This window comes from Sceloporus occidentalis, unplaced genomic scaffold (genome assembly GCF_023333645.1).
Source record: "Sceloporus occidentalis isolate IW3139 unplaced genomic scaffold, rSceOcc1.0.p SCAF_107, whole genome shotgun sequence".
NCBI lineage: Eukaryota > Metazoa > Chordata > Lepidosauria > Squamata > Phrynosomatidae > Sceloporus > Sceloporus occidentalis.
In genome coordinates this window covers 1,786,058-1,807,627 of record NW_028317087.1, presented here as the reverse complement: position 1 = coordinate 1,807,627, position 21,570 = coordinate 1,786,058, and the positions used below count along the sequence as shown (strand labels likewise).

At 40.2% G+C, this 21,570-nt stretch overlaps 1 protein-coding gene across 1 annotated transcript; it reads right to left on the bottom strand.

Annotated features, from left to right (window-relative positions):
* Positions 1-3,465: 3,465 nt before the first annotated feature.
* On the bottom strand, positions 3,466-16,150 carry LOC149283256 (COMM domain-containing protein 8-like). Its single transcript, XM_089497815.1, has 5 exons — positions 16,085-16,150; positions 12,052-12,207; positions 10,415-10,567; positions 4,419-4,574; positions 3,466-3,486 (listed from the first exon to the last, which is right to left on the bottom strand). The coding sequence occupies exons 1-5, from the start codon at positions 16,148-16,150 to the stop codon at positions 3,466-3,468; spliced, it is 552 nt and encodes a 183-aa protein (XP_089353941.1).
* Between the last annotated feature and the right edge of the window lie 5,420 nt (positions 16,151-21,570).

The following is a 21,570-nucleotide window of genomic DNA, read 5'->3' as shown; positions in this document are numbered from 1 at the left end:
TTGCCACGAGGTCTATTTTGGACTGTGCAAGCTCCATTCGCCTGGGAGGACGGATTGTCTGCTCAGAAAACCTGCTCGTATGTTAGTAGAACCTTTGATATGTACTGCGGACAAGTGAGAAAGGTTTCGCTCGGCCCATAAACATATCTTGAGAGCAAGACCCTGAAGATACCGGCTTTTCGTTCCTCTGTTTGTTGATATATACCACTACCGTGACATTGTCTGAAAGTATACGAACTGCTTTGTCCCCTAGGAGTGGTTCCCAGTGGACCAATGCTTTCCATACTGCTAACATCTCTAGGAAGTTGATATGATGACGACAAGCATTGTGCAATGTGTTCTTCGACGGTGGCTCCCCATCCTCTCTGACTGGCATCCGTACAAAGCACTGTCCATGTTTGGGACTTCCAGGATCGTCCTCTCAGCAGATTGTCCTCTTTGATCCACCAATGGAAGGACAAGAGTACTAGAGGGCTGATGCAGACTTTCTTTCGGAGAGCCGATTTTGAACTGCAGCCTGGGCCGAGGTCATTAGGCCGAGGAGGGACATCAGGCTCCTGATCGTGAACTTCCTTAATTGAATCTCAGATTTTCCAATATTTCTCCCAAGGAAGGAAAGTCATTTGAGCTCTGGAATCCAGGATCATCCCTAGAAACATCAGTCTTTGAGTAGGATATAATTGAGATTTTCTCCAGTTGTTGAGCCAGCCTACGCGTTGCAGTAGATCCAGTGTTGCAGACAGGTGAAATCTTAGCAGACTTTCTGAGGAAGCTGTGACCAGCCAGTCGTCCAGGTAGGGGATAACTGATCCCTTGTAATCCGAGGAAGGCTGAAACTCCTGACATAATCCTCGTAAAGATTTGTGGCACAGATGCCAAACCGAATGGAAGAGCCTGGAATTGAAGATTGATGTAAATGGCAGACAAAGGAATTGCTGATATTGCTTGTGTATAGGAATATGTAGATAAGCATCTTGAAGGTCTATCGAAGCCATGTAGTCTCTTTGTGAAAAGATCTCTGTGGTTGACTTCAAGGTTTCCATCCAGAACCTGTAATACGTGATAAACTTGTTGACTAGGCGTAGATTTATTATTAACCTGTGACTTCCTGAAGGCTTCGGCATTTGAGAGGGCCCTTTGGAGGTAAGGAAATTAAGAAACTTCTGGGAGGACGCTGGTTGAATTCTAACAGGTAACCCTGACGGATAATACATAAAGTCCATGGGTCTGAAGACCATTGCTGGAAGAACTTGGATAGGCATCCTCCCACTTGGCTCGACATGCAGTCAGAACTTCTTTGGCTTGTAATCCCTTCCTCCTTAGTAGAGGGTGCTCACTTACCTTCTCCTCCGGCATCATTTAAAAGAGGTCTGACGTTCCAGGTAATTGGAACCGGTAGCCCAACCACAGGGAATCCCTTACGTCATCCGTGACGTGTCGGCTATGACACGCATACCAGCATTTTACCCTGCTCCCTTAAACCAAGCCACCTCGGTGGTGCAGGGAAGTAAGGGTAAGTACAACACTCATCTGTACGAATGCCGGCAACTAACGATTACCGGCATTTTAACCCTTTCGATGTTGCACAGCACCGTGCCTGCAGCAAAAGCTCTACTCGCGGTAGCTCGTGGGTCTGGCAAGTCACACTGCCTAACCGCCGGGGTAGCGGAAGTGACCTTCTCAACACAGTACCCTGCGGGGGGTCCTGAAAGAATAAAAAAATAAAAGACATATACATTGTCTGAATTCTTACAATAAGACTATAAGGTGCCCACGCTTTGTATGAAAAAAAGGCACCTCTGTAATCATATGGGTTGGTTTTATTGCGATGACACATTATCGACACAGACGATGTTAATCAAAGGAATACAGATTCCATTATCCACAGAAGGCATCAAGCGCAGCATTCATCCTACCAGAAATGCAACAGTGACATCTGATGGACAGATCTAAGAAGAAAAATGAAATTAGCCACAAACAACATATAGCAAATTCCTTAAAATGAGAAGAAATCCTTTCTATCTAAAAGGTGATCAGAGGTGTACACCACAGAAAAGAACATCCGTGGGCTGAAATTCCATGAAATATATCAGGGAAAAGATAAAACTGAACACTCCTGGTTGCCCTTTCTAAATGTTCTGTTGAACATACACACCTAAAAGACAAGGAGAGAATGCAGTCAGCAAACCACACTGCATTACTGAGTATAACATGCATATGGGGAGGTAGGTTTGGCGGACCAGTGCCTGTAGCCCTACCTGTGTACAGAAGATCACGAATATGTTACTTAAATGATTTAATCTATTTGGCCAACTATTCCTTTTTAGACTTCCGATGTATTTCAACTTTTCTTTTTGACACTCCTCCTTGCTGAACATTTCCTTAGGCTTGTTGGAAGATATTTTCCTAGTAGAATTTCCCCCTCCATTGCTTCCAAAAAGGTATCCCCAGAAGGGGTGCGGAACGTGCACAAAAATTATGGATAAGAGATCTGTCTTGTCACCTGTGTCCACTCTGTTATATGGGCTGAGAAATCATGTTACACATGTACTAAGGTTTCTTCAGTAAAGGAGGATCTTGAAAGAGAACATTCTATCTCCCTGATATCAGGGACCCTGGCATTTATTTCACCTATGAGGAAGAACATTTTATTGGATACACTTAGAGTGTAAGAAAAGACTGCTTTCTATCCATATACCAAAAGATATTCAGATCATGCATCATCTACCTTGTTGATAGATATTTTTTTATTTCCTAAACTAGAAGTTTGCAGGTAAACATTACCAGTGCTTCGCCTTCAAGAAAGGCTGAGCTTACCCTGCATTATGCATAGTTCATGTGGGAAGCTTTCTTAATGTTACATCAGCGATGCAATGCATGAGAAGCTCACTTGGATTGATAATTGCAGGCTAGTTTCTGCAGTGATTCAGGTAACGGAAAAACATTAACTTGACTGGAAATGAGTTAGTAAATTAAAGACCAAGTCATAATATTCCAACATATTTCTTCTTTTTATTTTAAGTCATCGCATAACAATATGTTGTAGTTTAGCTGACAAATTAAGTGTTCAAAAATGAAGCTTTATCTGAAGATCTTAGTAATACTATTTTCAAGTACGTTTATATACTTCTGCTAAGTATAAAAATAAAAAAAACACAAAATCATGAAACTCACATACTATACACGGTTACACATTATTAGACAGAGGTGGACTCAAACACCACAAACTTTATTTATGGAATGTTACTCAGTCTGAGGTTGGTATCATCAAATGGTGACCATTAGTTAAAGAATTCAGAGAATGTCATTTGGATTTTATGCACTGTGAATTAACACAGTGGGAGTTACCAGCAGACGAATGAAAACTGAAGAATATGGGAGACTGTGCACCAAATTCAGGTTTCTTTACAGTCCTTCAGCTGTTCTGTTCCAATAGACCAAGTCTGAGAGGCAAACTGTTTTAAATCATTTCAACTGTAGAACAACCTGCAAATAGACAATATAAAACTGTATGCTTTACGATCCTTATTCACAAACAGAAGATGAAGGAAATTACCATAATGTGCTTTGCCATAATAAAATGTAAAACTGTACAGCTGCTGAGATATTTGTGGAATCAAGCCAATGTATAACGGATGAATGTAAAAGACTGAGACCAACAGAATTTATCAAATGAGTTCACATGAATTAAAAAGATGCTACTGTAGTTGAGGTCAGAGTGTGCCTACAATTCAATTCATAAAATAATTAATCATTCTTATGTGATATCTGGATTTATCAAAGTAGAAATGTGATTTTATTTCAATGGGTTACATATATAACACACACATACACAAAAATACACAATGGAAATGGCCAAGACCATACCGGGCAATTAGCCACTCAAACAGAATAATAAAAGGGACAAACGGGAAAAGGAAGAAAATCAGGTTGCAAAAAAGACAGATGGGTAAACCATTGGGCCATGGCTCCTATAAATGTACTGATAAATACCATTTTTTGTGTGCCGTTTTGCAAACTGATTTCAAGTAATGCATCATTTCATGGCTCGTATTATACAATAGGTTGACTCTCAAATGCTAAATTTGTCCATCAAAAGTGTATTACAAATTAACAAAGAAGGATTCTTTTTGATAGAGGGAAAGGAAGTGGTTTACTCAGATTTGACGCATTGGGATCACAATCTGAAACCTCTGCATGCTTTATTTGCAATTACACATATAGCCCCTGCCAGATCCTTACTGTGCTTCTGTGATTTCTACTCCTTCCCATTGTTAGTGGATGAGTTTTGGAGAGGACATGATTTGTGCACATTGTATGTTGCCTGAAAACTGTGTTTTGGGCTGCTATATTACAGGGCCAGTTGGCTCCTCTGATTTGCAGGTTTTGTTTCACATAATGAATAGTGTATTGCATACCTTATTAGCAGCTTCCAATGCATTTATAAGGTTCTGCAGTTCCTCTTTATTCATTTCAATCGACACTGGTGTAACAGTGGCTCTTTCTGTAATATCTAAATCCAGATTAACGAGCGGCATTTGTAGCGATGACAGTTTATCACTTGAAAGGGCAAGCTGCAAAACAGAGAAAAAAACAAAACATCAATTCAATACTGAGGAAACAAAAACATGTGCTAAAGTTTTAGGAGTGTTTAGCCAAAAGCCTCAAACGGTGAAACCTCATTGGTGTACCTCATGCACAGGGCAGAGTATAAAAGTCTCTCCCGATTGGCTGAACCTCTAACTCAGGGGCTGTCTGGGACCGGGACTTAAAGCCCCATTGCGGGACTGTCTCAGGCAAACCGGGACATGTCATCAACCTAAGATCAGGAGCGGTGATGTTACACACATTACTAAATCAGTTTAGTTGAAATTCTCTTACAAATGTTGATATGCTTATGGTATCAGATGGCATGCATTCACTTGTATTAAGAGTTCCGAACCACAGGCTGCATTTATTTTATCTAATGTAGTAGCATGGCTCACACAAGGCTTGACAACCATGCTTCAGTTAAAGAATGAGGTTGGTGCAGCTTATATAACAAATACATTTTGACGCAGTGCAAATGTTTTGAATTTTATTTTTATATTTTACAGGTTGGGCTGGGAAACAGGACTCTAGATTGGGTTGACCAGATGAGAAGGACAGTAAACTCTGTTGATTAATAAAGTTCCACAGTATAAACTACTTATTATTGTTTCTTAAAATGTCAATAATTCTATAGATGTTCCCCCTAGCCTTCTCGAAAACCAAACAGGCTCTCTTCCACTAGAAAAAATGAACAGTATGACACCCATTACCTAAATCTTGTAAACATAAAAGTTAGAAAGTGATCATACACATGTAGAATAAATTCTATACTTCAAAAATTAATAAAATGGTAAACTGCCTATATCTGGATAACAGATAGTATTCTTCTTCTGCATTTACTGACCGAGCACTGACTGCTCACAAACATAATAACCTTGCAAGAGAAGAAGCAAACTACATTTTCAAGCTGTGATTCCTTAAGACAGAGAAATACACTATCATCGCGCTCTCAAACTGTATCACAGTACAGCTATAATAAAACTCACAGATAAAACAATTCTTATGGTTTCTCTCTCCCAGTTTCTGCTTCACATTCACCAACATTCAATCAACAAGACAAATCGATATCAATCAGCAGACCGGACTGAACAAGACATGGTGTTCTGTAATTTGCGAGAACTATTTCTGTTTTAAAGTTCCACCCTGTCTCAATTGTTTGGAAAGAATGTTAGGGAGAAAAATTTAAATGAAAGCCCATATATAAAATACATTGGAGAACAAAAAAAACTCAGATGAACAACACAATGTATTACACCATGTCATGATTTATTAAAAAAATAAAGCCAAAATGGAGAAGCCATGTTTGAAAAGCTAGGTACATTCTTACTGCTTCCATAGAAATTAAGATGCTAAGTAGGACACAAATGCAGCTAAATGCCCTTGATTTATTGACCATCAACACATGATTATCAGCAACAAACTCTATAAAAGCCAAAAGTTTTATGAGTTTGCTGGTTTGCATTCAGGTGTGTGTTAACACAATGCCAAGGAGGAAAGAAATCAGCAGTGATCTTAGCAAAGCAAAGCCTATCATGGTTTGTTTGGAATGGTTGCCAGGAGAAAGCTTCTCCTCTCTAAAAAGAACATGACAGCACGGCTTAGATTTGCAAAGCAGCATCTGAACAAACCACAAGACTTCTGGAACAATGTCCTTTGGACAGACGAGACCAAAGTAGAGAAGTTTGGCCATAATGCACAGCGCCAGGTTTGGCAAAAATTTTAAAGCCGCATATTCATTTCAAGCATGGTGGTGTTGGAGGAATGATGTGCAGAGTTGGGAACCTTGCAGTCATTGAATTGAGCATGAACTCCCCTGTATTCTAGAGTCATTTGTAATGCCATCTGCCTGACAGCTAAAGCTTGGCCGAAATTGGGTCAAGCAACAGGACAATAATCCCAAGCACACCTGCAAATCTAAAACAGAATGGCTGAAAAAGAAAAGAATCAAGGCGCTGCAATGGCCCAGACCTCAATCAGATTGAAAAGCTGTGGCGGGACTTCAGGAGAGCTGTGCAATAACTTATGCCTTCAAACTTTAATGAACTGAAGAACTATGGACCATAATTCCTCCACAACAATGGGAGGGACACAAAACAATTACTTAGTTATTTCAGCTAAAGGTGGTTCTACAAGCTACTGAATCATCATAAGGTATACTTGCGTTTTCACACATGACTTCTCCATTTTGTTTTTATTTTTTTTATAAATCATGACATGATGCAGTGTGTCACGTGGTTTGTTCATCTGAAGTTGTATTTACCTAAGTTTAAGACTTGCTAGGGAATAGATGATTGTTATGTCCTGATATGTAAAACCATAGAATTCAACAAGTGTGTACTCTCTTTTTCAATATATGTCGACACCTGTCCATCACACCTATATGCGCTTATTGGACATCCCATTTCCAAACCATAGGCATTAATATGGTGTTGATGCCGCCCAGACTCCATTGCAGCGACAACAGCCTCCAATCATCTGGGAAGGCTCTCCACAACATTGTTTCTGTGGGTTTTTTCATCTTTTTCATCTGTGAGGTCAGGAATTCACATTGGATGAGAAGGTCTGGCTCGCAATCTGTGTTCCAATTCATCTCAAAGGTGATGAGTGGGCTTAAGGTCAGGGCTCTGTGCGGGCCGCTCGAGTTCTCCTACAACAAACCATGTCTTTATGGACCTTGCTTTGTGCACATCGGTACAGTCATGCTGGTATAGGAAAGGGTCTTCTTCAAACCGGTGCCACAAAGTTAGAAGCATACAACACTGTCTAAAATGTCTCTGTATGCCGTAGCATTTACATTACCCTATACTGGGACTACGAGGCCTAGCACAAACCCTGAAATCAGCTCCAGAACATTATAAATTATAGTAGGCTCTATGCATTCTGGTAGGGAGCATTCTCCTGGCCTTCTGCCAAACCCAGATTTGCCCATCAGATACACAATCATCACTCCAGAGAACAGGTTTTCATTACTCCGAAACCAAACAGTGATTGCTCCACCCACTGCTTGGCATTGTGATCTTGTATGCAGCTACTCGGCCATGGAAACCCATTTTACGAAGCTATTAACACTCAATGCTTGAGCTGTTGCTTCGAGGCAGATTGGAACTCTATAGAGTGATGTTATAGAGGGCAGGCACTTCTAGGCACTTCAGCCCTGCTCTGCGAGTGTGTGGTCTCCTGCTTCATGGCTGAACTGTTACTCCTAGAAGCTTCCACTTACAATAATAGCACTTACGTTAGATCAGGGCAAATACATCACAAACTGACTTTTGGCGAAGCTAACATTCTATGACAGTGCCACGTTGAAAAAGTCATAGTACAGCCTTTGCTACTGCCAATGTTTGTCTGTGGAGAGGAGTGCCTATGTGCTTCTATACACCTGTTAGCAATGGGGTTGGCTGAAACGCCTAAACTCAATCATTAGGAGGGGTGTCTATATATAGTGTATGTTATATAAATAAGGATAAATAAGGATAAATCACCACTCAAACTGAACATTAATTCTTCCGTTTAAAGCAAGTACCTGCTATGCTAACCCCAGAACACTTTTTTGTCTGAAACTAAACTAAAAAGAATTTAAAACCTACAAAAAGATTCTGGAGTCATTTTCTTTTCTGTCTATTGCAACTAACCCACAAATGAAATCATAGTAACGTAAAATTGAACACTCTTTTGTAGAATTTAGGTTAGTAGACTCAGTCAGGCAATACATCAAGTTGTACCGGTTCCAATGAAGTGTTTAGTATTCACACTACACCTACTGCTCTTCTTACACAGTGTGTGTGTATGTGTGTTAAAACAGTCACACAGTAAAGCATTTTGGCATTCCCCTTCTCAAAGTTTCATTATTTAGGTCCCCTTCTATTGCAATACTTAAAGCAAACTTATTTGCATTTTCCCATTCCGAAAATAATGTAGACACAATGTACCGTAACATTTTGATTTATAATACACAGGTATTTTATACTCAGTTTTGGAGGAAAAAATTGTGTATAATAGGCAGCTATAAGTCCATAGTAATAATGAATTCATATCTTTTGCTGAATGAGTAAAATGACAGAGCGGCTGAGCTTTATTTGATCCAGCGTAGATGGTCTTTAATATACAGGTACATAATAAATACATAAGGTGGGAACTTAAGAAAAGACAGTATATCCATAACTGGGAACTTGTGGGCATTTAAAGGGGAAATGTGTGGGGAGTGGAACGTGTCAAGACCCCGCTCCCACGACCCAGAGAAGGGGCGCTTCTCCCAAAGTTCTCCGGGTCAAACCCGGAAAGTTCCCAGGTATGAATATATCAATTGAGAAAATGTAAAATATGCTTCTGCTGTCTCATTGCACATTTAAACAAACAAAAATGCCAAATGACTGTTGAAGGCCACATTGACAAAGATTCACCACATCTTCAGACAAATGACAGGTATAGGGCCCTGGAGAAATTGCTGTTAATGCAGCCCTGACCTCTGGAACATTGTGAAAGCACAACCATCTCTTAAAAGGTAAGTTGTTTTGGTTTTTTCTTTCTTGTGTGGGTTCAGTAAACGGGAAAGAAGAAAATTACAGCTAAACACAAACACCGCCGAAATGTTAAAACAGCCATTGCGCCGAAGGGTACAAAAATAAAATCAGCCATTGTCACAAAGGAGTTAAGGGCTCTGCTATAATACGTATAGTCTTGAAAAGGGGGGAAATTGTGCGTCCCACGAAAAAAAACATTTTTCTTCTTGACCATAAAAGACAGTGCTGTATACTGTAGTGCAGAGCAGCACTGTCAAAAATCTGGTTTATCTTATTTTCTTCCATCTTCCTTATCTGCAGACCTTGAGGCTGCCATCCAAGCCAAAGTTTTCTTTCAGAACAGTCAGTTCTGTTAAACATTTACATTTCTCCTGAGCAACTGACTTTACAACAAAGGATTTTTACAACTGTTACAATTACATTGCAACCTTCTGTATGGATCACCACCATTACACACTGAACAGTAAGTTCTCGATTGTGTATGGCATTTCATTGTACAATTTAACTTCTTTTTAATGTATAAACAGTTCTAACATTCAGACAGCTTTTACAAAATATACAACATATCCGTTTAGCATTTCGCATCAGTATTATCTTCAAAACAAATAAACTCTTACTATCTACATAATAGTAGAGATAGTGAGGTTCTCATACATTGCGCTACCTACAGGACAAAAAGGAGCCCTTCTCAGCCCTAGTAGTTTAGTCTGCAATGTTTCTTTCCATTTATCTCAGTTATGCCATTATTTCCTGTGGACTATAAATTATTTTTTGTTGTTGAGTGCTTGGCTTGTAGCCTGCAGCATTTACAACACTTCCGAACTGCTGCAGCATAACCAGAATTACATTAAAACCAAGCAAACTATAGCAAGAAAAATCTTGTACTCAAAGCCGCACAAACATGAAGAAATGTAATTATTACTTTAGGGCATGCCATCTGTTACTTTGGTGCCATTGTGCATTCATAAAATTTAGTTGTTTTCATATTCAAAGAGAATGGAAGGGGGTTCTTTCTATATATTTCCCATGCAGTTACCCAGTAATCACTCTCCCTACGAAGATTTTATAAAGAAAACTTTTCGAGAAGGTGTGTGTTTGGGAGCACCTTCGATCTAAGGATGTTCCTTATATAAACTTTTACATGCTTAATTATTGCTGGGAAGGACATTCCACACTAGTACGTTTCAAATGCAGAAGTATTACATTCAGCAGATTAGGTGGCAGAGCAACTTTAAAGTAGGCCCTGTAAACCAAATCCGAAAACACATTCCGCAAACACGCAAAACTCCGTAAGGAATACATACCTTGAGCTGCCAGTCAAAGTCTCGTAGGTAAGCAGAGGACATTGCGCACACCTTCTCCATTAGAGCTTCAGATATTTCAGGTTTTCTGCTTTTCAAGCACTTCAAAATTGCATCTTGATGCTCGGCACTTAGGCCATTTAAATGGCCAGCCACCTTGAAGCAGAACAGAGACAGTGCAAACAAGGAAAATTAGATGATGATGCATGTACCCATGCTCTTTATTAAATAAAAGCACGATTTGTTTATATTATTTATTCTTGCATGGGGATACGCACAGCTTGTGTCTGCTGCACAGTTCTGCTTCATTACATGTGTACGTCCCCAGCAGTTACATGTGGCTCCATGATGTGGATCACGGCTCACACATTGCCCTATACACAGACGAACAATAAATGCAAGAAAATAGGGCCTAGTGGAACCTGTTACAAGTACAGATTAACTTTACATAGATTCCAGGGCAAACAACCCAATTAAAAATGTATATAACTAATAAGAGTATATACCACACATGATCTGGGAGGTTTGGTACCCCTGGAATGTTAAGATGGTTGTCTGCTTGACATAAAAGTTGTCTCTCTGTAACAAAACATGTATTTGAGGGACACAATACACCTCCTTACTAGAAGGACATTTAAAGACAGGAGTAACATGTTCCTGTATCCAAGTTGTAGAAAATGTAGTTTTTAACTGTCTTTTCACATAGTGTTGTGAAAGGTAAGCAAAGTGTCTGATATCTTCAATAGCTGTGCTTTTATGGAATACATACTTTGTGGGCGTTATTTAGGGGAAGGTATCCCCCCCCCCCAATATCATGAGGTTTCACTTGTGGAAATGTATCAGCTTTTAACCACATGCATTTACGATTTGGGGTCTCCCATGAACATATAATACTGATTTACCACACATATGTATGTTGTATCTGTGTGTTTGGGAGACATGGGAGATTATTTTTTTGTGTTTTCTTCCTTGTTTCAGGTAGGCCAGGGTACAGCATCCACCCTAGGAAACAATTCTAATACTTCATTTTTTTCGTATGTTTTTTTTCTATAGCATATGTAGGGATTCAGTTCTCCTCTGTGACCCCATTCTACTTCAGCATGTTGTAGTTTGTGTGAGTGTCTGGGTGTATTGCTATTAATCTGTACTTTATTAAAAACTTCCCCCCCCCCCCATTTACTACATATATTTGGAGAGAGCTTTATTATCTTTATAAAGATTTGTGTTTAATTATGATATATTATGTTAAAGGGACACATGATGGTGGAGCATCACCTCAGAAGAAGAGGGTATATATGACTGAAACTTTGAATATGTCAAGGGGTTAAGCACTTTTGGATTGTGTTTAGCCCCTTGACATATTCAAAGTTTTTAAGAAAAAAAAAAAAACGAACGGGGAAAAAACGGGCTTCTAGATTTTTTTGGGCTGGCTCCTAGATCCCCACCAAATTTGTCAAACCTTACACTACATACGTAGCTCACACACGCTCTTGAATCACTGCATCCCCAAAAAGTGAAAAAAACAAGCCAGTCAGGCATAACAATCTTGCATAGCCAAACAGGCCTTGATTGTGTATCAATAAAATTCTAGTTCTTTGAGCCTATTTTAGAAGGTGATGAATACAAGGGTACCAACCTACCTCTTCAAAGGGTTCATCTTTGCCAACGCTAGTTTTAAAGAATGCTGAAAAGTCCTCCAAAACCTCTAGCCATTCCCTCAGGTTCCATACACTGCCATAATCCTGAAAGCGAGGCTGCGCGCGACCACATACCCCATCAACGACCCTGTGAAGAAACTGGAGAGCAGAATGCTGTTTATTCCATAGAAGGCATTATCTATGTTAATAAATGACAATGCAGTACAAGAACTCCATAAAGTAACTTGGTTAATGTAAAGAAACAACAAATTCTGAAAACAGTACTATTTGAAATTATCTCTACATATTAGTGGTTTGGTAGGTATTTTATCCAGAGTCTTGGGTGCATGATAATATAATTAAGTACCATGGACAGCAGCTGGGAAAAGCAGATTACAAATTGTGGTGATCCAAAACAACCATTCATAGAATAGTGTATGGATTTATTATACAACGAACTACAAACACAGTTATCTACAACAGCCATAAGTTAGATGACCGAAAAGTATACAAATACTAGGGATCTCCCACACAAACCCCTAAGACCATCCATAGAGGATATTTAGTAACATCATGTGTATATAAGGTGTAAAAAAGGAAGAATAGTAGAATAATCACAGTCAGATAGTAAAAGCAGCATTTACAAGCTTTAACAGAAATTCAAACATTTTTTTATAATATTGGCTCAAATAAAAAAAAGATGCAAGTTATTTTTGCCAGCAAAGCAGCTTATGTGGATGATGTACAGTTACTGTGGTGAGAACAGTTAATACAGAATTTAATAGTAAACGTATTTACATTTCAGATCTTTGTGGAGATTGTGGTGTTAGCTCTCCATAATCACACTCATGGAGCGATTGTGCAGCTGTTTTCATTTAAAGTGTGCTGTAATGTGGGTTTTTAATTATACTGATTTTGAGCGCTCCCAGTATTCTTCAATATACATTTTGTAAAGATTTGGCTGAACTTTTTTTTGCTTGGGTGGTAAGCACTGAATCTGACAGTTAAATGTCTATTATTCTTCTTTTAGATTTGTCTGTACTTAAATCAGCTGCATAGATTAAACCACAAATACATACTGGGTGTCATGCAGAACCTGTGTTGGGCTAATGCAGGGGTTTGGGGTGATTTATTTTACAGCCTACAGCTGCCCTCTTAAGCCACACAGACTGACCGACACCTCCTACATAACAGAGCCATGCCATAAATTCAGGTTCAGCCTCCACCACCATTAGTGGTAACATGGAATTTAAGGTGATGTGTTCTATGCTGGGTTTTGGTCATCTTGAGGACACCATGGGATCTGTCAATCTTAACAAATGTATGTTAGTTTGATATGTGTGTGTGATACTAAGGGCTAAGCCTGGGACATCTCTCTGTGACACTGGAGGGGCGGAACGTCTCACCAGGGGATAAAATTGACTGTTTTTTTGGGAAATGAGAAAACCTCTCCTGGAACTTTCTATGGATTTGGAACATCACTGAGAACCCTCAAACTCAACAAGGACATTGAAGTTCCCGCAAATGACCTATATGGGTTTGGTATAATTAGTTATTTTCTGTGTTTCTCCTTGTTTATTTTTACAAACCGTATCGTATACTCTGTGTCTAAATTGTTATCACCTTTGTTCAGATTTTTGTACATAAGCACTGTGACATTCGTCAGATTAATCTACATATTAATCCAGTTTCCGTCTCTGTGCTCTAACCGAACTCTACCTTCCGAGAAAGCTGGAATAAAACACGTTACTTGATTTACTTAAATTGGGTTTTTATACGTTTTTGATCAGTTCGGTGTGGTACCGGGCGTTACCGAAGCGTCCATAAACTCTAGTCAGCTTAAAATATAACTTGGTGGTGGCAGCGTACTACCAGTCTGGTGTGGTTTTCTGTGGTGTGTTTAAGTGTTAAGTGAGTGAACAAAGGGCTGTTATCGTTAACCCTTGCACACCCATACCCTATGTGTCCGGTTAACTGATAGACCGTGACACTAGGGTTAAATCACTAAAGCCGCATTTTCAAATGACATCATTATACATTATAAAAAGGTACCAGTAAGCTTCTATTGCAGGAAGATGTTGGTTAGTTACACTCCAGCGCCCCAGAGAACCCCCTGAACAATAAATGCATATGAAAGAACTTTGTAAACATGCATTCTTCAAACCTGAGAAAAAGAGCTGTATTATAAGACGACCCCCCAAAATTTGAATATTAATTTAGGAAAAAAAGAAAAAGCCTGAATATAAGACTACCCTATAAGAAAAAGGTTTTACCAGTAAATATTAATTCACATGTCAACTATTTTTTTCTTATTTAATAAAAACTATGATTTTTTATTAAAAAATAACTGGTTTTTTTTTTTATCCCGCTGAATTTCTGACCATTACCGCCCGCTCCCGCAACGTGTGTGTTCCACTTCCGCCCACCCCCTTACCTGACTCCGCTGGGCTCCTGGGCGGAACAAGAGAAGGGACGCTGTGTGGGAGCAACGCGGAGGCAGCCTTGCGGGAGTACGCACGATTACTGGGACCCGCAGGTACATTGTCTGACCGCCCGCAACACCCGAAAAACCGCCCGCAAGTTTGTAGACCCTAGACTTCTCCCCGTGCTTTGAAAAAAAACCTTGTCTTATAATTGAGCAAATGCGGTATATGTTTTGAGTCAATAACTGGCTGCTTGAAATCAACACAACAGCTTTCTGCTTTTGCACATGGAGGTCTCATTAGACCCCCTGGACTCGTGGGGTGGCCCGGATCTCCTGTGACAGTCCTGTATTTTGAGACACTGTCCAAGATACCTTTGTTCCGGGACAATGTAGTGTCCCAGAATGAGACTGCAGTGCACACTATTGTATAAGCTTTTATTTCAGCAGCTTTATTCAGGGTATAATGGAGAGTGAGTGATACAGTGCAGGAAGTGTCACTCAACTCCTAGCCTACTAGCACTGGCTGACCAGCTGCCACCTCAACCCCCTGGGTGACCGGCTGCCACCTCAACCCCCTGGGTGACCAGTGCAGAGCTGCACTGAACAACCAACACAGAGTCAGCCCCTGTGTGCTGGAGACAAAGTGTGTTTCCAGTAAGTCTCCCTATATACCACAAAACCGTTACAAAATGTGATCACTCCTGGAGAGTTCTCTGAGCCAGCGCTGGAGCCAATCGGCAGTAACTAAATATGACATTTCAATGATTGAATTATTGACGCGCCCCACCTAAAATGCCCCCTGTTGAAAATAACCCCCACAATTATGCAGAGTGTGCAAAGAATGTTCTATTGACTAGATTTCCCTGGAAAACCTGCATCAGTTCCTGCTTCAAGCTGTACCACACAGTTGCCCTTTTTTCCCTCTCCTCTCTTACTGCTCCATTTTTATGAACAAGTTCACAAATTTGATCTGAATCTTCCCGAAAAACTTTGGCACAGAAAGTGTTAAAGTACTACCATTTGAAATACCCTGGAGTGTCTATTTTTCAAAACTAAGAGACTTGTTAAAAAAAAATGGTTTGACAGGGTTAATTGAATTGGCTGGCTTCAAAGATGTCCCAAAGAGAAAACAGGGACAGGATGACCAGATGTCAAAATTCCAAGTTGAAAAACTGAAATGTGCATATCCCAAATGCAGCCTTTTAGCCCCTAAACATCAAAGCAAACCTATGCATGGGGGTATCACTGTACTCGGGAGATGTTGCTGAACACATATTGTGATGTTTCTTAGTCACTCTTCTCAGTAAATTTATACTGAAATGCTACCTCTGCCAAAGAGTGGGGGTAAAATAGGGGGTAAAACAGCCATCGTCACGAAGGGCAAAAAAAATGTCAAAAACTCTTCGGTCACGAGGGGGTTAAGGATACAAAGCTTCTGTTTTAAAGTGAATTGCTCGGTGTAATAAAACAGAAGGCATATCCTGTCACCAAGCTTCATTCCACCTTAAAAAGACGTAGCTGTGGCGGCCTGCAGAATAATATCCGGTAGCCAGCTAAGAGACGTGATAACCGGCAAATATACCGGAAATAAACTACTCCGCTCCAGCATACCTGTGGACACTGGGTGGCCGGTAGCTTCCCCAGTAAGTGAAGGCCTCCGGGATCAGTGCTCTCCATTACGAGTCCTCTTGTTCACGTCATATGACCACCGAAAACCCAGCCTGTCAGCCAGTGAACAGCAAGCAAGTGACCGGACGCAGAGTAATAAACACCAGACACGGCGATCCTAAATAAAACTAACTAAAAAATGTCTCCAGCGCATTAATCAGACTTAGAGCGAGGCGGCCATTTTGTCGAGGACCAAGACGCTTTGATATGGAGGCAGTTGTCCCTAACAAAATGAAGCCTATATTAGAGACACCACAATAAAACTTACCCATGCCTTTTGGGTTTAGAACTTTCTTAAAGCTATGGAAAGGAGTCAAGTGACCAGGTACTCGTGTATCATGTGACCAGTAGGTCGGCTGTAATCTCTGCTTTATGCTCGCTGTATGAGGTTGTTCTTTAAAAGGCAGGCATTGATTGCCTTGTATCTCTTTTGGCCAGTAAGCAGGAAATGTGTACGTGAAACAAAATAGTGCGAAGTGCATTGCTTGTTATAAGCCCAAGCTTTGCTTTTACTGATATGTTGCACCAACCCTCCTCCTGCCCCTTGAAGCCCTAGATGTTAAGCGAGAATATGTGTGAGTGTATGACGTGAATAATCATACAGGCAGTATCTGTACCATCAGCGTGTGGCACTTATATGCAAGTTCTTAGTGAAAAGACACTTATTGAACAAGTCTTAAGCTATATATGTGCTGAGTATTCATGGTGATCTCTCTACATCTATACAAACAATAATGTGTCCAGGTAACATGACAGCAGTGAGTGAGAATGTTCTTTGGGTGTTGTACACTCACAACTGTAAATGTATTGGAAGTAGCGGATGCGTTTGCTCCCTTTAAAAGGGACATTCCTGACATTTTATTGTCATTTCAAAGGCCTGTGCTGGCCCTGTAATCAATTGCACTCTCAGCTTAGCCCTTCTTGGCAGAGAAGCTTGCTGGGGCCATTTCGCATAGAGAGGTTGGTGACTGAAAACTGCAACTCTCCAGCGTGCTTTAATCTGCACTCCAGAAACATGCAAAATGATAATAATCACCTATCTTTAGTAGAAGCTGCAGTGCTTTTTCATTGGTCAGATGCTTTGTGCCAGTAAATGGCTGGTTGAAGTTTACAATCAGTGGAAGGTAAGTAATCTGACATAATCGGGAGCACTTTCTGCACACACGCTTTCTCATTATAACCCCCCAAAAAAACCCCAGCGTAGCCAGCGCTGGAGCTGACTGGTAGTACGTACATGACTCAGGAGAAGATGTGTTTGGTCTGCACGGCAAATAGCTGGAGGAACGGTAAAGAGGGAAATGTGTAAGGACACACCATGAAAATCCAATGGGACCACAGCTTTACTGATCTAACTCTGCTGTCTTCTGCTCTTGTGTTGGCCGAAGCCCACCCTTCTTTTTTTACCAATTATGTAACTTTAACACCCTCTCCTTTGAAAGCTGCCAACTGTATAGTAAAATCCTGGTGCTAACGTATAAGGCCCTCCATAACACTGCTCCTCCATACATTTCTCCCCTCATAAGCAAAAACTCTCCTACTCAATCCTTACGTTCTTCCCGTGGGTTAAGGCTCTCCTCCTCGCTTATCACCTCTTCCTTTTCCCATCTACAAGGCTGCCCCATATCTCTGGAATCTACTCCCAACGAACCTTCAGCTTTCACCCTCCCTCCCAACATTCAAGAAACATCTCAAACCCCACTTCTTCAGAGAAGCCGCACCATTTTAGCTGCTAGAACTTCCTTGTCATCGATACAACCACCACACTACCACCCTTTCTCTGTGCCTTATGTTTGTCACCCCATCCCTCAAGATTGTAAGCTTGCGAGCCGGGCTCTGTCCACCTAATGTATTGGTTTGTCTTAGTCTGTCAATTCTTATCTTGTCATACCCCTTGAGTATATGTATTGTATTAAGCGCTGCGTAGATTGTTGGCACTATATAAATAAAAGATAATAATAATATAATTGAAATGTGTTGCATATTTGGCAAAACTCCTGAATCCTCACAAAATTAAGTAAAGTGATGGAAAATCCCCTTCAGGTTTATCAATTCAGGTGTCCTGATTTCAGAAATACCTAATTTATACAGAGTTTCCATACTTTCCCAGCACTTATAGGCAACATACTATAAAGGTGCACATTATTCTTTACAAGCCGTAGATATTTTACATTAGGTATGATGGGATTGCAACTCTAATTTTAACCCCTTCGTGACAAAGGCTGATTTTACTTTTTGTACCCTTCGTGACAATGGCCTTTTTAACATTTCTGCGCTGCTTGTGTTTAGCTGTAATTTTCTTCTTTCCCGTTTACTGAACCCACACACATTAGATATTGTTTTTTTCAGGACAAGAAGGGCTTTCTTTAGATGACATTGTTTTGATTGTATCATATTATTTACTACTAAAAAAAGTATAAAATATGGTGAAAAATTTAGAAAAAAATGACTGTTTCTAACTTTTAGTTGAAAAATCTTTTACTCATCTATAAAAGGTAATGAAAAAACCTGCTAAATGGATTCTACTATTTGTCCTGAGTTTAGAAATACCCAATGTTTTTATGTTTTTTTGCTTTTTTCTACCCATTATGGGGCAATAAGTTGAGGTAGCGTTTTGCTATTTCAAAGCCATTTTTTCCAAATCTGGTAATTCTTCCCCCCATGTGCCATTTCGGGTATCTTTGAACCCGGCCAATGCAATTTACCCCATCAAATCATATATTTTTGAAAACTAGACAGCCCAGGGTATTCCAAATGCTAGTATTTTAACTCTTTCCATGCACCATATCTACCACCAGTTTTTGTCAAACTTTGTGGTAGTCATTTTTTTGCATTTGTTTTGTCACACACATTTTACTTCAGGTATGAATTAAAAGGTTCTCGTATATGTCACTATCATAAAACACCCCAATATGTGTTTAGCAACATCTCCTGAGTACAGCGATACCTCACATGAATGATTTTGCCTGGCTGTTTGGGGGCAAAAGGGCCACATTTGGGGCATGCGCATTTTTCAATGTTGAACTTTGGCATTTGGGGATTCACTGCCCATGCCCTATTTGGTACATCTTTGAGCCGGGCCATTTCAGTGTGCCCAACAAAACCATATATTTTTCAAAACTAGACACCACAGGGTATTTTAAATGCTGGTATTTTAACTCTTTGCATGCACCCATTTTACCACCAGCATGTTTTCAAAGTTTGCAGTAGTATTTTTGTGTGTGTATTTTTCCCACACCCACCTACTTTATGTATGAATATACAGCTCCTGGTATATGCCGCTGTCACACGACACCCCATAATGTGTTCAGCAACATCTCCTGAGTGCAGTGATACCCCACATGCATGGGTTTGTCATTTTTGTGGGAACTAAAAGGCCACATTTGGTACGTGTGCATTTTTCTAATTGGAAATTAGGTGTGTGGCCATCCTTCCCCCGGTGTTAATTGGGACGTTGTTGAACCTGGCCAATTCAATTTACCCCATCAAATCATACCTTTTTTAAAAGTAGACACCCCACGGGCATTTAATATGCCAGTATTTTAACTCTTTCCATGCGAGAATTGTTTTAAGCTAATATGCTAATTTTAGGACTTGCTCCCAAAAATATATTTTTTATATATATATATATTTTTTTGTCTTTTAAAAAAAAAAATGTAAATTTTTTTTTCAACTTGGAGGTTCCCCTGATAGTGACATCAGTGGGAAATGATTTTTACATTTTACTATTTTTTTTCTAATTATTATTAATTTTATTTTATTTTTTAATTTATTTTTACTAATCACACTGTGATTAGAAAGCTGGGTTCCATTGACTTGCATGGTGAATGCAGTACCTGTATTCAACCTGCAAGTGGAGCCAAAGTTCTCTAGATGGTCTGGACCATCTAGCGAACTTTTAAAATTTGTTGGTTCCTGTTACAGGGCAGCGGCCATCTTGCTTGATGGCGAAGATCACTGGCAGCTGCGGCTGTGGCCGCTCTCCGGATCGAGGCATTCCAGCGACACCATTTAAGTTTAGGAGGCGATCGTCGATCGCCTCCTAAACGCTTTTAAAACGGGCGTCCGCCGCCATACAAAGTATGGCGGATGTTGACGCCCCGTGGAGGGGCCAGAGATGGCCCCTTCGTTACGATCGCGGCGTTGCTGAATGCCTCGAGGTCGAGGCATTCAGCAACGTTTTTTGGGTGCAGAAAGCGAAAACAGATCGCTTTCTGCACCCGTTTAAAGACGTGCCGGTCCTGGCACGTCAATTGTCGTAAAGCACATGCTTTTCCGTGTCGTGCCAGGACCGGCAATTGTCGTTAAGGGGTTAAACAAATAAACCGAAAATACCCACAAAAATGTATATAGTTCTGTAAAACAGAACCCATGGGTATTTGGACACTCTTCATACAGCTATGTGGCCATCAATCACTGTCAAAAGTTTCCGAAGAAATTATTTCCTGTGCTTTTTTACACCAACACTTCTGTGTTGCTTAGATTTTTTTGCACGGGGTATGTGTTACGGCAGAGAAACCCGGCAAAAATTGTTTTGCTGCTTCTCATGATTACAGAAATACCCCACATCCTTAGTCGTTTTTCTTTCTAGAGGGCCATATCCATCCATTACATATTGTACTGGGACTGAAAAGCAGCCCTGGAAACATTTGGAGACCAGCCCCATATAGTTTATCTCGTATTCGAGCTCTTGTACCCACACGCACCCCTTACACATACCCGAGTCACACTATTTGCCATACAAATAACTATAAAGCATTCTTTTTATCACATTATTTGTATTAAACATTACACATAATGGAATCAAAACGTTTGCTACTGCAAACATTTTTAGATGAAAAAGTTCAATTTTATTCAGTGGAACAAAACAGTAATCACATTATTCTTCACGATATTCTTGTAAGAAACTTTTATTTCTTTATTCATGTAAACTATTTTTTCATATTTAAGAAAAGCTATGATTGAGAAAAATTATTTTTTTGTTTTTATTTGCCAACCTCTGCCCCCAGGCTTGCCACTCTGCCCCCAGAAATGCCTTATACCCACTATATGCCTCTCTGCCCCCAGAAATGCCTTATACCCTTCTATATGCCACTCTGCCCCATGATATGCCTTTTAACCCTCTATATGCCACTCTGCCCCATGATATGCCTTTTAACCCTCTATATGCCACTCTGCCCCGTGATATGCCCTTTAACCCCCTATATGCCACTCTGCCTCCAGAAATGCCTTATACCCCTATATACCAGGGGCATATCATGTCACATAGTGGCATATAGGGGGTTAAAAGGCATATCATGGGACAGAGTGGCATAAAGGGAGCTAAAAGCCATATCATGAGGCACTCTGCCTCCAGAAAAGCCTTATGCCCCCATAAACACCCCCCCCCCCCCCCCCAGACTTACCACTGTTTCTGACTCCCTGGTGTCCGG

Coding starts and splice junctions, on each gene's coding strand:
- LOC149283256 (XM_089497815.1), bottom strand. CDS start 16,150: ATGGAGAGCACTGATCCCGGAGGCCTTCACTTACTGGGGAAGCTACCG. Junction 10,568..12,051: donor AAGATGAACCCTTTGAAGAG/GTAGGTTGGTAC, acceptor TTCTGCTTCAAG/GTGGCTGGCCATTTAAATGG. Junction 4,575..10,414: donor ACTTTGACTGGCAGCTCAAG/GTATGTATTCCT, acceptor TCTGTTTTGCAG/CTTGCCCTTTCAAGTGATAA.